The sequence below is a fragment of the Podarcis gaigeae genome (assembly GCF_964106915.1).
Source record: "Podarcis gaigeae genome assembly, chromosome: 3".
Classification (NCBI taxonomy): Eukaryota; Metazoa; Chordata; class Lepidosauria; order Squamata; family Lacertidae; genus Podarcis; species Podarcis gaigeae.
In genome coordinates, this window is record NC_139680.1 from 49,587,000 (window position 1) to 49,601,174 (window position 14,175).

General features: G+C 39.2%; 2 protein-coding genes across 12 annotated transcripts in view; one reads left to right on the forward strand and one right to left on the reverse strand.

The window, feature by feature from the left end:
- The window catches only part of CRYBG1 (crystallin beta-gamma domain containing 1), a 93,887-nt gene extending 82,715 nt beyond the window's left edge, over window positions 1-11,172 (forward strand). For 3 of the 4 annotated variants that reach the window (XM_083731024.1, XM_083731025.1, XM_083731026.1), the window contains 5 exons: window positions 273-412; window positions 2,820-2,943; window positions 3,239-3,397; window positions 6,204-6,366; window positions 9,027-11,172. In XM_083731024.1, coding sequence (XP_083587150.1) covers window positions 273-412; window positions 2,820-2,943; window positions 3,239-3,397; window positions 6,204-6,366; window positions 9,027-9,115 — 675 coding nt within the window. In that variant the 3' untranslated portion in view covers window positions 9,116-11,172. The remainder of the gene's footprint in view (window positions 1-272; window positions 413-2,819; window positions 2,944-3,238; window positions 3,398-6,203; window positions 6,367-9,026) is intronic. The other variant, XR_014562236.1, reaches the window with a different exon arrangement.
- The window catches only part of RTN4IP1 (reticulon 4 interacting protein 1), a 110,975-nt gene that overhangs the window by 31,176 nt on the left and 65,624 nt on the right, over window positions 1-14,175 (reverse strand). For 6 of the 8 annotated variants that reach the window (XM_083731378.1, XM_083731377.1, XM_083731379.1 and 3 more), the window contains one exon: window positions 11,898-11,987. In XM_083731378.1, the coding sequence (XP_083587504.1) occupies window positions 11,898-11,987 (90 nt within the window). Of the gene's footprint in view, window positions 1-8,383; window positions 8,925-11,855; window positions 11,988-14,175 lie in introns of those variants that run through there. The other 2 variants (XM_083731376.1, XM_083731381.1) reach the window with 2 other exon arrangements.

Sequence of the window (14,175 nt, forward strand, 5' to 3'; positions counted from 1 at the left end):
TTAGCTTGAACTGAGGACTTGAAGCCTTTCCAGATGCCATGGTTTACAGTACAGTATTACTGAACTAACCTCCCCAGCTATTCCTCTGTTGGAGAATTGTTCAAAGGCAAGTTGCTGTAACATTACAGTTTTAGCTAAGGTAATGCAGCACTGAGGTAGGGGATGACCCAGATTTAAGTGGTGTATAGTGCTTGATGAACATCTCGCAACTGTCCAGCACATTAGTAAACATCAGATGTACAAGAAATAAACAACCTTCTCTTTTAAAACAGGAACTTTCTGAGCCAACCATAGCCCTTTTTGAAAAGGAAGACTTCAACGGAAAGAAAATGGAATTTACTACCGAGGTCTTAAATCTCCAGTTCCTTGGCTACAACCGTCATGTGGCTTCAGTAGATGTCCATGGTGGCATGTAAGTTCACTTTCTGAAGTGAGGGATTTGTTATTTGTAGAATGAACTAAGTGAGGCTTACTTTTAAGTATACATGTACAGGGTTGCACTGTTAAGTAGAATTTTGTAGATACACTGTCTTTTCAAAAGATGTTCCTGTCTCTAAGGCAGGGATAGGGACTATTTTTCAGTCCAAGGACCACATTCCCTTCTATGGAACCTTCCAGAGACCAGATCTCAGCAGCAAGGGGACCAAAGGCATAAGTAAGAAGAGCAATGACTCTGACTCTTACCTTTGTATACTGGGCTACACACCAAAGTTAGGCGTTGGTGCACTCTTTGTGCAATCAAGAGGCATCATACAGTTCAAGGATGCATTCCAGCCAGACAAAAACACAAGGACAGTGCAAAGGGTGGCTAGTGAGAGGTGTGGCCTCTGAAGAATACCAAGGACCAGACAGAAAGGCCTGGGGTTCACATTTGGGTCCTGGGCCTGAGGCTCCTCACCCAGTGTTAGAAACTGAGATATGATGGCTAGGAGCTAAATGGCACCTGAAACCGAGGTTATGGGCGCAACAACAGAATATCTAGGCACACTTTTTTATAACAAGAATACAAAGCTGAAAATGAATGAACCGCAGCTAAAATTCTATGTTCATTTTTTACATGATCTAGTCCTTCCCCTGCCCACCCCCTAATATTTTTTAAAGGGTCTCTTCTCCATTCTTCTCAGAGTAGCTAGAAGTGGGGAGGCAGAAAAAAGTCTTCCTTTCCTTCCACTCTGCAGTTTTAATCTGAAATCTTAGGTGCAGTACTGCGTCCAGAGCTCAGAAATTGCTCACGCTTATGGATTTCTCAGTTGCAAAATGCGCCTAGAACAATGGAAGTTTTGAACACTGTCCTCACCCCTGCTGTAAGAATTTGAACCTGGGTATTTTAGGCTGTCTTAACTGAAGTGAGGATGAACTCAGGGTTGTTACTCTGTCAAGTTTTCAGTAGTGGTTTATGTAGCAGGACATTATCTAAATACACCATGTTTAGCAGAATTGCCAGAAAACTCATTCCAGGTGAAAATTCAGGTACCTGCATGTCCTCACATTTTTTTTAAAAAAATGGTTAGTTGCCTTGGGCCTAGTGGTGACATAACATTTATCCATAATTTGTAAAGATCCCAAACAGTGAAACAAAGCCAAGTTTCCGTGGTTTCCCTTTCCAAGCTAAGTCCTACTCCAAGACTGTAGGGTAGGGAGATGTTGGCAAGGTCTGCTTGCAAGCAGAGGCTAGAAAAACGGAAAAAGGGGTGGGATAGGGTGCTCAGTTCAGATATAATTCTTACTACACACTGAATTTTAAGCCCACTTCATACCCTGGCTTCATATCCCAGTTAGCATCGGATCATTAATCATGGATTAGTCAAGTGTTACTGCATAATTTTTTTATTTAAAAAAACCCCCTGTAAATTAATGTCTGTGGATCAGTTTGTTAGTTACTTTACAAGCTTCGGGTGGCTTGAGCAAAGGACAGACTTGAACCCATCTCAGCTTTCACAGTGACATTTTCTGCTTTTTATTAGGCCTTTTAAAAGATATTGGCTATTATGATGGTTTTATTGGGCTCAAACATACACCACTGTTCTGTGCAATACAGTCATAAAGCCACCCACCTAAACATATTCGCTTAGAGGCAACTCTCACTGGTTTTCATGAGGCATAATAATAGTAGATCTGCTGCTTAAGCAAGATATATATACTGTTGTATGTAATTGTAAAAATGTCACCATGCTGTGTTTGGCAGCCATGGAAAGTGCAGTGTGACAACAGAATAGGCAGGCAAATGAGCAGGAAGCCCTGGCAATATGCATGGGGGTTGGGAGGCCCAGATGAGCCACAGGAGAATAGCCAGGTCAGACCAGAGCAGCTTCCCAGCAACTGTCCTGCTCTGCTGTTGCTGTACACCTCAAATCAACGATGCTGTTTCAGTGTCAGCTAGGTAGGAGGCCAAGATTGGGGGGCGTGGGGAGAGATGGCAGCAGAGCAGGAGGCTCGGGCCTGTCCTGCTTATTCCTCTGGAGAGAAGGAGAAAGCAGCTTTCATCCCCACCCCACATTCCATGCAAGAGGAAGTCTGCTTTCTAACGTTTCTCTCCTATTCACATAGCATACTCCTCACAGTAGCAGAGAGGATGACAACAAAGGGGGAAAGGACTTTCTCCTTTGGTTTCCTCCCCACAGCTGGCAACAGGGTGTAAAAAAAGGGGAAGGGGGGTTGGTGAAGTGTAAAACGGAGGGCCAACAATGGGCTGGCAGAAGTGGTGAGCAGGGTGAGAAGAGACACTAGTATGCAATACTACCGCAGTAAATATTTTTAAAAGGTTGTTTCTCCTCAGCACTTTTTAATGTACTTAGTTAGTAAAATATTGTTTGTTTCAGATGGATTATTTATGAATACAGTAACTATAAAGGTCGTCAGATTTTATTATCACCTCAGAAAATACCAAACTGGTATGAGTCAAGTGGCTACCACAAAATAGGTTCTCTACGGCCTTTACTACAGGTAAGACACTACAATTTACTCTGGGATGTCAGAAGCGTCTGTGAATCTTCTATCTTTTTACTAGTACTATTCAATCCCTTTATCCTAGTATTGCACAAGAGTACCAAGTTAATAACGTCATATTTTATGTATTTCCCTAATCCAGGGTTGCGACACTATTGTCTGTAAAAAGGGGGAAGCATCTTGAAGTGCTGTTGGTAATATTAATTACATTATTAGGTCAAGGTTAGCCAGACAGGGCTCATAATGTTTGCCGTTACTGCAGTGTTAAAAGCCCTGATTTATTTATTTACAGAAAAAAGCATATTTCAGACTGAGAAACAAAGTAACAAAGAAGTTCATGTCAACTGATGGAAATGTAGATGACTTGAATCTTCTTAGGATACAGGTTGTGGAAGATGCTAAATCTGATGAACAAGTCTGGATTTATCAAGATGGATTCATCAAATGTAGGGTAAGGTTCTGCCTTAATAATTACTTGCTAACAGCACCCATCCTATAGGAAAAATAGGAAATAACTTTTCTATACTGTGATAAGTGAATAGTAACTGAAATGGGAACATGAGCTCTTCAGCAGTTTGATGAAAAGCATGGTTCTATTTTGCGTCGGCAGCTTCGTAAAAGGGCTGGTGCCAGGCTTAGCGGGTCCTTGGCTTTTTAACACCAGTGGCTTTCCCCATCTGCCACTGCTGCCTGGCTCTGTTGCTGCCCCCTGACATTGCTACTATTGCCAATCATTTAACTCCCCCTCGGATGTATTTACATGGTCGAAGCAGCATTGAAGCCTGGGAAATGGAGCACACTCATGAAGGATTGGGGATGACATGGCTGCCATCCAAAAGGTTGCCCACTGGGTATACCCACTGGTATAAGGAGAGTAACAGTTTAAAGAAGCACCTGAGTGGGGAGGTTCTGATGTCAGCCCTGGTGAGACTGCCAGGATGCACTGAGCCTCAACAGCTGCCCATGTTGGATTTCCTATGAGTGCAGCCCCACAGTGATTCTTAAGGGGAAAGCAAAAAGGACTTTGACCAGAGGCTATATTCCTCTTGCCCCCCCCCCCTATTATTTGCTGCACTAAGTGGCTGTACCTTGTGTTCAATGCAAGTTTTTTATGCTTCTTTATATTAAAAAAAAACAAGATTACTAAAGACATGGAAGTGCTAAAATAATAGCTGCTTTACAGGAGGAAGATACTGGATTTTTCAGGGTTTTTATAGTCTCTCTTGCTGACTTTTTTGAGCCCTTTGAAAGCAATGAGTCTATATACCGTATTTTTTGCTCTATAAGACTCACTTTTTCCCTCCTAAAAAGTAAGGGGAAATGTGTGTGCGTCTTATGGAGCGAATGCTGGCTGCGTAGCTATCCCAGAAGCCAGAACAGCAAGAGGGATCGCTGCTTTCACTGCGTAGCGATCCCTCTTGCTGTTCTGGCTTCTGAGATTCAGAATATTTTTTTTTCTTGTTTTCCTCCTCCAAAAACTAGGTGCGTCTTGTGGTCTGGTGCGTCTTATAGAGCGAAAAATACGGTAATTATTATTACTGACCTGGAACCTTGACAAATATAGGAGGAAATGTTGAGTTTTGAAAGCAGCCTTTTAGACAATTTATTAATAATTCTATTGCTGTTTGGTTCCTGCTTTATAGTGGAAATATGTGTTGTTTCAAAATCAAATTGTGAACTTCTACATCAAGGCTTGCAACAGTGGTGCCTGCCAACACTAGCCTAGCAGCTAGACCTAAAAAAAAATGCTTGGAAGTAAATCCTACTGAGTTACATACTTTGATGATCAAAGTAAAAAAAAAAAACAGTTCAGGCCGTAACATCAAAACAAAGTGAACAGAGCTTGAGTGACAAGCCATGTGTATTTTTTTTTAAGTTGTATAACTTGACCTAAAACATTCTGCCAAAGGAATAGATTTCTCAACTCACAGTGGAATGGGTTTCTTTCTTGCAATAAACCAAGAGCATGTCTCAACATGGAGCAAATAGCTGTGCACTTACAACAGGCTGCAACACTGAACTGATTGAGTTTAATGCCTCTTCTTAACACATTGGAAACATTAAAGTGATATTAAACCATTACTTTTCATATGTCTTCATTTCAGCACTCAGCTGAATTCTTGCAACCCAGTCTGAAGTAGATAAGAATAATACCTTTTTTGTCAACGTACAACCTGTATACAGTGAAATTAACTGAGCCTCCCCCCCCCAAACACTCAATCTCATTGCACTCCGTGTGCTTGTCGCACAACACACCAACCCCAAAAGTCAGTTGCACTATATTATTTTCCGTTCAGCAGCCTAACAACCTAAAACAGTAGAACTATTACTTAGCCATTGCTCAGTAATATACACTTTGTATGATCTCCAGCTGGGAATTGCATTACATCTAGCTTGTTCTGTCTCTCATGGCATCAGTCATCCATTCAACATACCAGGGATAAATTATCTTTAATTCAGACAAGTTTATGTGGAAGGAGAGTGTTATTAGCAAGCTGCTTTGGTGAACGTATACAATGATAATGAGTTGTGATATTTGTTGTGATAGTTGTGATACTGCTTAATTATAATACATTGAGACTGAATTGCTAGCCACCTTGGGCATTTTTAAATCCTGCTTTTCCATAAAAATGTAACAAATAGTTCACAGGCAGAGGGCCTTCTAGTAGTGGTGCCTACCCTGTGGAACACTCTCCCATCAGATGTCAAGAAAATAATTACACGACACCTGAAGGCCGCTCTGTATTGGGAAGTTTTTTATGCTCTAATGTTTCACTGTGGTTTTGTATTTTTAATATTTTGTTGGAAGCCACCCAGAGTAGCTGGGGCAACCCAGTCTAATAGGTGGGGTACAAATAATAAAGCTGTTGCTCAAGGTACCTTGAATGCCAAATAATTAGTAGGCTTTTATTTTTCATCTCTAAAAATATGGCATTCTGCTACTACTTCATATTCTGTATGGCAAAAAGTAAGCCACGACAAAACTGCAACTAAACAGTTAATGCACCTCTAATAATATGTAAGATAGTCTTTTTTAGAGAATGAATGAACAAATGTTAAATAATGTTGCAGTAACAGCCGCTATATTGTGGGAATACTACTAGAATCTCCGAATACTGAAAATCAGTTTATTCAGAGGAAAGTATCAAGAGAGACATGAAAATATCCACAATCCTATCCATGCATATGCACAAATATACTAGTTTTGGAAATAAGACCAAGATTTTTTGACTCATACTTTCTATTTAACTGCACAGCTGGCAGAAGAACTTTGCTTGACAATTGTGGGTAACCTGATTACACCTGGTGCCAAACTGGGCCTGGCACTTCAGCAGAATGAAGAAAAACAAAAATGGAGTATTAATCCAGATGGGAGGATTTACAGAAAGATGAAACCAAACTTAGTATTAGATATTAAAGGTAAGAACTTCCCGGCTGTAAGTTATAAACAACTCTGAATTGGTATTTAGTGAAAATGAATTTTGGTAAGGTAAGTGGAAAGAAAGACATGGCTTTGTGTTGTTTGTATTGAGTGTGCAATCTAAATTCCACGTTTTTCAGCAATAGTCCATTATCTTCGGAAATCCTTATGATCTGGTTATGCAGAGCAATATTTTTTAAAGGCATGCTTTCCATACTGGGTTGGGGTTGGAAGGACACACCTTTTGAGCCCTTTTAGCTAATGTGAATTGGTAGACAGAAATCACACTTTTGCTTGGGCCAGTTACTGTAAGGAGTCAAGAGCACTGTTTGCATTAAACAACTGCTGAAAACCAAACTACCTTGCATCAATTTGTGATGCTTTTCAAAGAATCTATATAGACTTCAGTTTAATAATAAAGTTTTTATTATTAGTTTTAATAACTGGATTCAGATTATTGTCTTTTCTGAACACTTGAGCAGTTTAATCTGTAGATGGCATAGGTATAGTGTCAATTTTTGTAGAGAGTTCAGGATTTACTGTTTTATCATAAGCCATGTAGTAAATCTGCTTTTTCTCTGAAAAACTGCATAGGCTTAATATCAAAATACAAAATCATTCTGGACAGACATATTGCCCCAAATAAGTTCGGCAAGCTTTGTTATTTGCATCAGAGCAGTTTAGTGTTAATACACGGTTAGTAAAGTTAATATTTACTGAGTTCCAGTCATACTAATGTCAGGATCTTTAGTTTAATAGAAAAACAAGGGGCCAGTGGCAACTCAAAGAGGAATAGCATTTGTCAGTATATTAATGCCTATTCCAGTTTGTGAGCTGATACTAAGCTTGTACTTTCTAAGTGTGTGTTATGTTGCCCTCTTGAGGCTGCAGTTAGAACTGACACTAAAAGATAGATGGACTTTTTCTTTAACAAACAAAACTTGATCTACTTGTTCACTACTAGCTACTGCAAAAAACCATCTTGAGTAATTTATAAAATAACCAAAACTGTTCCAATAGTTTCTACCACATGATGTTCCACAGCTCATACTTTTCCAGACAAGTTTCTTGCCAATGGAAATCTACAATACAACATTTGGAGAAAGCAGTATTGTTTTTATTATTGATGTGTAAATTAAATGCCAAATTTGTTGTCGTTTAGTCGTGTCCATGGGGTCACGAAGAGTTGGATGATGTCCTGCAGTCTACTTTGAGAATGCCAATTTACATTTTGTTAGTTAAATAGCATTCCTTTGCGGGTAACAGAGCTAGTCATTTTGAGTAGTAAGCATCCTCTCGTAAAAGTCCCCTTGATCAGTTGTGAACATGATATATAATTTTGAGTCCATAGAGGTGAGATGCAAGGATTTCAGAGTAGATACTCAAAAGATATACAAACATTAATGATTATCAACATAGGCAAATGCCTGTTTAAAATTTAATTACACAAATTATCATATGATATATACACAGTCTAAATTCTAGTATGATCAGCCACATTTTCAGGGCGCGGTCTCACGTTAACGCAATGCAACATTCTAAATAGATGCAACATTATAACACTAGAATGGACCTTTTCTGCAGTGGCTCCCCCTTTGCAGAATGCTCTCCTCAGGGAGGCTTGCCCAGCACCTTCATTACAAATCTTTAGGCACCAAGTGAAAATATTCAGTCTTTGGCTGATAGAACAATCTATGGCCTTTTAAATATGCCTGGGATTTTTTTGTTGTTGTTATGTTATGCATTTTTTGTTTTTATTGTGTTTTATGTTGTAAGCTGCCCTGTGAACTTTGGATGAAAGGCAGTATATAAATTTAATAAATAATGACAATAGGTATGGTTTGGTTGAAAACCATGGGGAATGGCCTGAAAAGCCTGTCAATGCCACCTTGAAGTTCTATCTTGGAAGACAGGTAGGATGTAATTGTAGCAAAAAACAACCACCCTACATTTCCCCATAAAACCATTTTCTGTGGAATAATAGAGCAAGAATGCTTAAAAAAAAAAAAAACCCCCACAGCAGGATCCACTTAAAAGCACCATCAATGGAAGCCTTGAACAATAGGGTTTCCCCCCTCTCTGCTGCCCCCTCAAACTGGCTCAGTGGGGTTGGGAAAACCCCCAGAACGGAGAGGGGGGGGGATCATTCCATCTGGCATGTTGAAATGTTTTCACAGATGCAACATCCATCAAAGTGTGACGCTGAATTCCTTGAGATTTACCCCAGTGGACCCAGTCAAACCAAAGTCATGACTCACCTTCTATGCAACAAGTTAGGACTTTGATCATAGCTATCTCAGACTAAGCTCATAGTTCCTGGTTATTAAAGAAATGGATTTATGTGTAAGCCTCTTACAGTAGGGAATATCTGCTAGATAAGTAAACGCATAGCATTATACTTCATAGATTGGGCACATCTTAGACCGAGGATTAGAATTTCTGATAACCAGTAAGTCATGTATACTTGCAGGTTGCAAGATAAATTTGCATGGCAGCTAGGGTGCAGGGAAGCAAATGTTGTCTTGAGAGGAGACTGCACAGAAACAAGAATGCCATCCTGCAGGAAGACAACAAGTAGAGGAATTGTGGGGATTCAGTGGTTCATCGAAGATTTGTTTTCGCTCACAAATGCTATACTGAAACTATTGTTTAATTTTAGGTGGGGAGCACTATGATCAAAACCACCTCGTTCTCAGTTCAGCCAGCAAAGACAGGCCAACACAGTGCTGGGAACCACTGGTCGTATAAATGGCACAGGCTAAGAATCAGTTCCATCAACTTTATGAAGACTGGCAGAAAACAGGACATTGGAGCAGTCTTCACAGTAATTTTTAAAAACAATGAACAGAATTTGAGTGAGTGAGTGAATGCTGTTTGTACCCCTTTCCTATTTGTTATTCAAAGGTTAAAACATATTGCAAGCAGTTATTATACATCATTGATAAGTTACTCATTCAGATTACATTTTAATCTGGTATTTTAAATTATTTAGAAAGACTTGTTTTATTCTCCTCGGCTTCATGCTGAAACAGAATTTACATTTTTGCACTGGAATTTTTTTTACTGAAAATTTGCCTGCAGCTATTCTGTTTGGACCAAATATAATGAACCGTTTACTCATAAAATGAACCCAATCAAATCAGGCAATTTTTAAAATGGAGTTACAGCATTATTAATGTATTAAAGTACACTCTTAAGCCTGTGGTTGTACTTTTGTATCAAAGACAAATGCATATTCCATAAACATTTGCTGCCAGATAGAATAGGCTGCCAAATAAGCTGCTCAGTTCCTTAAAAATCTGCATGTCTGCCTTACTTTATACAACGTGGGACTCATCCAGACTTCTGCTTGTCTCGCCACTTTCCCATAGCCAATAATTTACCACTGAATTGGAGTAAATGTCACTCATATTTTCTGATTCAGTGCTAAAGTGTGGGTTTTCCCAGGGAGGGCAGTGGGGCAAACAGAAAACCCATCAAAGTATGGGACAAGCAGAAGTGTGAATGAGCCCTTAGTAACTCTTTGTTAAAGGTCAAAATGTACCACTTTTGAAATGCAAGAGGAAATACTATTCCATAAAAACTGGCTTTGCTAGCATAGTAATTCTCTGTTTTCAAGCAGCTGCACCACCAACAACTGTTTGCTTCCCAACTTCTGTGCCCTAAAATTTCTTGGATGAAAATTGTTGCCTAAATTTTCATGTTGGTTTTATACTACTGATAATGTATTCAGAGTTATTTCAGTGTTAAGCTCTTTACTTCTGTACCCTGCTTTACAACCCATCCTGTTTGTTTCCCATCTTAGCATGTAGTGGGCAGACATTGCTCATTTGAAAACCCACAGCAATAGCTTGTGTGATTAAGTACAAATTTTATCTGAATTCCACAATAATCCAAATTGTTCCCTGAAAAACACTAACACCATACTGTTCAGGTGAAAAACAGTCTAGAGGAGTTGCAGCCATTCTATAAAGTAGTCCCAGCAAAATGTCTACCTCTATGCTAAGGTGGGAAACATTTTGAATTCCTTGAGTATTCAACTACAGTAAAACTCGCATGTTAGAGACAGTCATGGAGAAGCTTGCATTCTCATGACAAATATAATAGATGCTTGGTACCTAGGCATCTCTAGCAAACCAAAGCAATTTCCCAATAGAAAACAGAAATAGGTTTTATATATAGAAACTTAAGATAGCTCTTAAAGTACTACTCTTTCCTAGTGTGAAGATTATTCTGTTATTTCTATTACTACTCTTTCTTAGTGTGAAGATTATTCTGTTATTTCTATTACTACTCTTTCTTAGTGTGAAGATTATTCTGTTATTTCTATTACTACTCTTTTCCTAGTGTGAAGATTAGTCTGTTATTTCTATTACTACTCTTTCCTAGTGTGAAGATTATTCTGTTATTTCTATTACTATTTCTTAGTGTGAAGATTATTCTGTTATTTCTATTACTTTGATCTTGAATGTTCTGATGCAAACCACTTAATACTATTGCTACTTGCACACCTGGGATGCTCTGTGAAGTGTCCTGAAAAGCTGTTAGGATTTTCCAATTCTGCACTGACTTGGTTAGAGAACACTATTTTGTTAATTTGTTTATTAGGAAATTAGCACACTTCCACTTCAATCTGCTGTACAAATTATTGCTTTTGGTTAAAATATTTCTAGTGTTCTTGATAAGAAGCTGCTGCTTATTTCTTTGAAACTTGGTTTTAAGGTGTGTTACTTAAAAATAAACATTTTTCTGTGCCCCAAACTATTGTATAAACATATTTTACAAATAAATATTATTCTGATGAATTCTATTGTGTACGTTTACAAACAGCTCCAAGTTCTGGCAAAAGGTGCAGGGAGAATAGATGAAGAGCAGGAATAATAGACTGCTGATAAAAATAACATATTACAGCCGTTCTCTACAGGGCCAATAAGTTATTATGAGTCTGTGCGTGGCACAAAATGGAGCATAGAGGGATAATTATGGATGCAGGATTAGCAAAAGTCTGTCAGCTATCATGAAGCAGTCGGTATTAGCTTCATGAGATATGGCTATAAAAACTAAAAAGACTTGCCTCCAGTGTGGGGGGAAAGAGGATAGACCTATTACACTTTTCTCACAGTGATCCTGCACATACACAAGTGACTGACAGTTCATGCACTGTTGATGCCAAGGGTATCTAAAGAAGCAAAGCATTAATGTGAATCCTTATCCAAAACAAAAAGCTTTTTAAATATCCCTTTCCATACACCTTAAGGGTTTTCCAGCCTGTCTTCAATAAGTTTTATGAAAACGTTACATTTTTGCTTCCCAAAGACTGTGCATTTAATGACCATGTTTCATGGTGTCATAACAAAAAATCATTTCAAAATAAGAATTCTATTGCTGCTGCAGTAACAGAGCATTAACCTCTAGATATTAGTAGCTTACCAAAGTCCCATGTAAGAAAACTCACATAGGAACTAAAGAAATTTCACAGAAATCAGAGTACCTAGACAGAAAATATTTATTTATCTGTTACATTAATCACCGTTTTTCCACGTGCATGCCCTTCTTCCATCTTCTGGAAGGCCTTGGGAACATCAGAAAAGGAGAAAACTTGATCAATAACTGGATGTATCTGCAGGGGGGTGGAAATACATTGTTATTGTAATGGTTTGTATACAGCACAACAGCACAAACCCACAACAAAAATATTAGCATATAGCATTAAAAGATAGTAGCAAACATTTTCAGTTTGCTTGAAACTAGCCTGCTTCCCCTACAGATTGTGCACCACTGTAGCTATGCATCTCAAGAGGACTAAATATTATACCTCTGCAGAAATAAAGCATTTCTCAAGAAAGAGAATGCAGGTTTTCCTTTCAATATTGTACCCTTATTGGTACAAAAGCAATCAATTATAGGGGAAGATCATGAAGATCTAGAAAAGGGCAAAACACATGATCAGGTGTATCATTTTTAACTAAATGAAAAACAAAAGCTGCAGATATTTTTAGTGATGCCCCACACACTTCAAGCAGTTATTTATCTAGAGTAGATGAAGCCAAACACTTTGTAAAACACATGCACAATATAAACAGCCCTTTGATTCCAGGTTTTCTGCTCTTTCTTCCAATATTTTGGAAGAAGAAAATGGGAGGGGAGCAAGAAGGAAGGACCCAACATTTAGAACAGTAATCCCCCCTCCATAAGTGTATTATCTCCGTTTTGTTGAAAAGCGCATCCTGGCACCATCTAATTATACACATAACTACAAGGCTTTAAAAAAACAACAGAAAACTTTTGTGTCAGCACCCCAGTACTTCATTTCTCTCCTACAGGTGGACCACATGACCTTTATACAGAGTCATACCATTGGTCTATCTAGGTCAGTATTGTCCACAGTGGCTGGCATCAGTTCTCCTGGAGTTCAGAAACAAGTTTCCCCAGCCCTACCTAGAGATGCTGGGAAATGAGTCTGGATTCTTCTGCAGACACAGCAGATGCTCCACAACGAGCTACAACCCTTCCCTTCTATAGGTGGACTTTTAATAAGCATTGGCACTTTAAAAAAATACTTTAAGAGTATATTTTGGGGGGAGCAATTCAAATAAATGTCCTAATGAACTGCACCACCACCACCACCGGAAGGCAATAAAATGTGCACTGATCACAACTGACCCTGGCACCCACAGATTCAGTGGCAGAGTAGATGAGCCCAACAGGCGCATGAGCTAGTCAGGATTCTCCCTCATGTGGAGAAGCTCTAAACATGTAAGCTGGTGCACATAGAGGGCTCCATCACACTCTTTACCAAATGGGTGGCTGCCATGAATGCTCAGGATTAGCAATACAAAACCCACTGCAAGTCTTCAGTCTCCCAGCTGCCACTGCCTTAATGCAGACTACAAACAAATCAAATCTGCAAGTGATCTTCACAATTGAAGCTAATGAGTTCTTCCATTAAAACAAGCCTCACAGCTCAGAAAAAAAGTGAAATAGGATAATGAGGAACATACAGTAATTCCACACACAATTGCTCAAATCAGTAGAACATGAGACTCTCAATCTCAGGGTTGTGGGTTAATGTCCCACATCGGTCAAAAGATTTCTGCATTGCAGGGGATTGGGCTTGATGGCCCTGTGGTCTCTTCCAACTCTGCAGGTCTATGAATGCAGGTCTATCTATCACACACACCATTTTGGAAAAATAGCTTGTGGTTCTCAGGACTAATCTCTAGGGGGCACAATCTTACTATTCCATGAAGTCTACAGCACTCTTTAAAAACAAGGCAAGAGAAGTAGTGTAGTTGGAAAGACCCTTGAATTTAAACTAAGATCATTTTTGAAGGCTGCTGCAAAAGGCTGAAAACTCATACACTACATTGTTGCAGACATCTGGTCTGACGGGCTTGTTGACCCTCAGCAATGCAAAAAAGCGACATGAACACTACAACTGATGATCACAGCAATCTGGCGCATTAAACACTTTATCTGGCCAGCTGATCCCGACCCATTGTTTCAATAAACCTGAAAAGGGCTGACCATGTACCCAGCACAATATGTCATTCAGTGTTTACTGCAATCAACCTGACTAAGACAAATATTTCTTCCTGTGCACAGGCGGGCAAGTCAGACAAATGCATTCAGCAAGTGATGACGTGATAGTAAGTGGAGATTAACTAGGCAATGAAAACACTATCTGTTTACAACTACGCATCAGCTCCCTGGCCACAGAACACTTGTTTGTTCAAAGGAGAGAGATTAAAATCATGAAGTCTGGGGAGGGAAGGGATTACATACACCAATACAGAACTGCCAGCCTG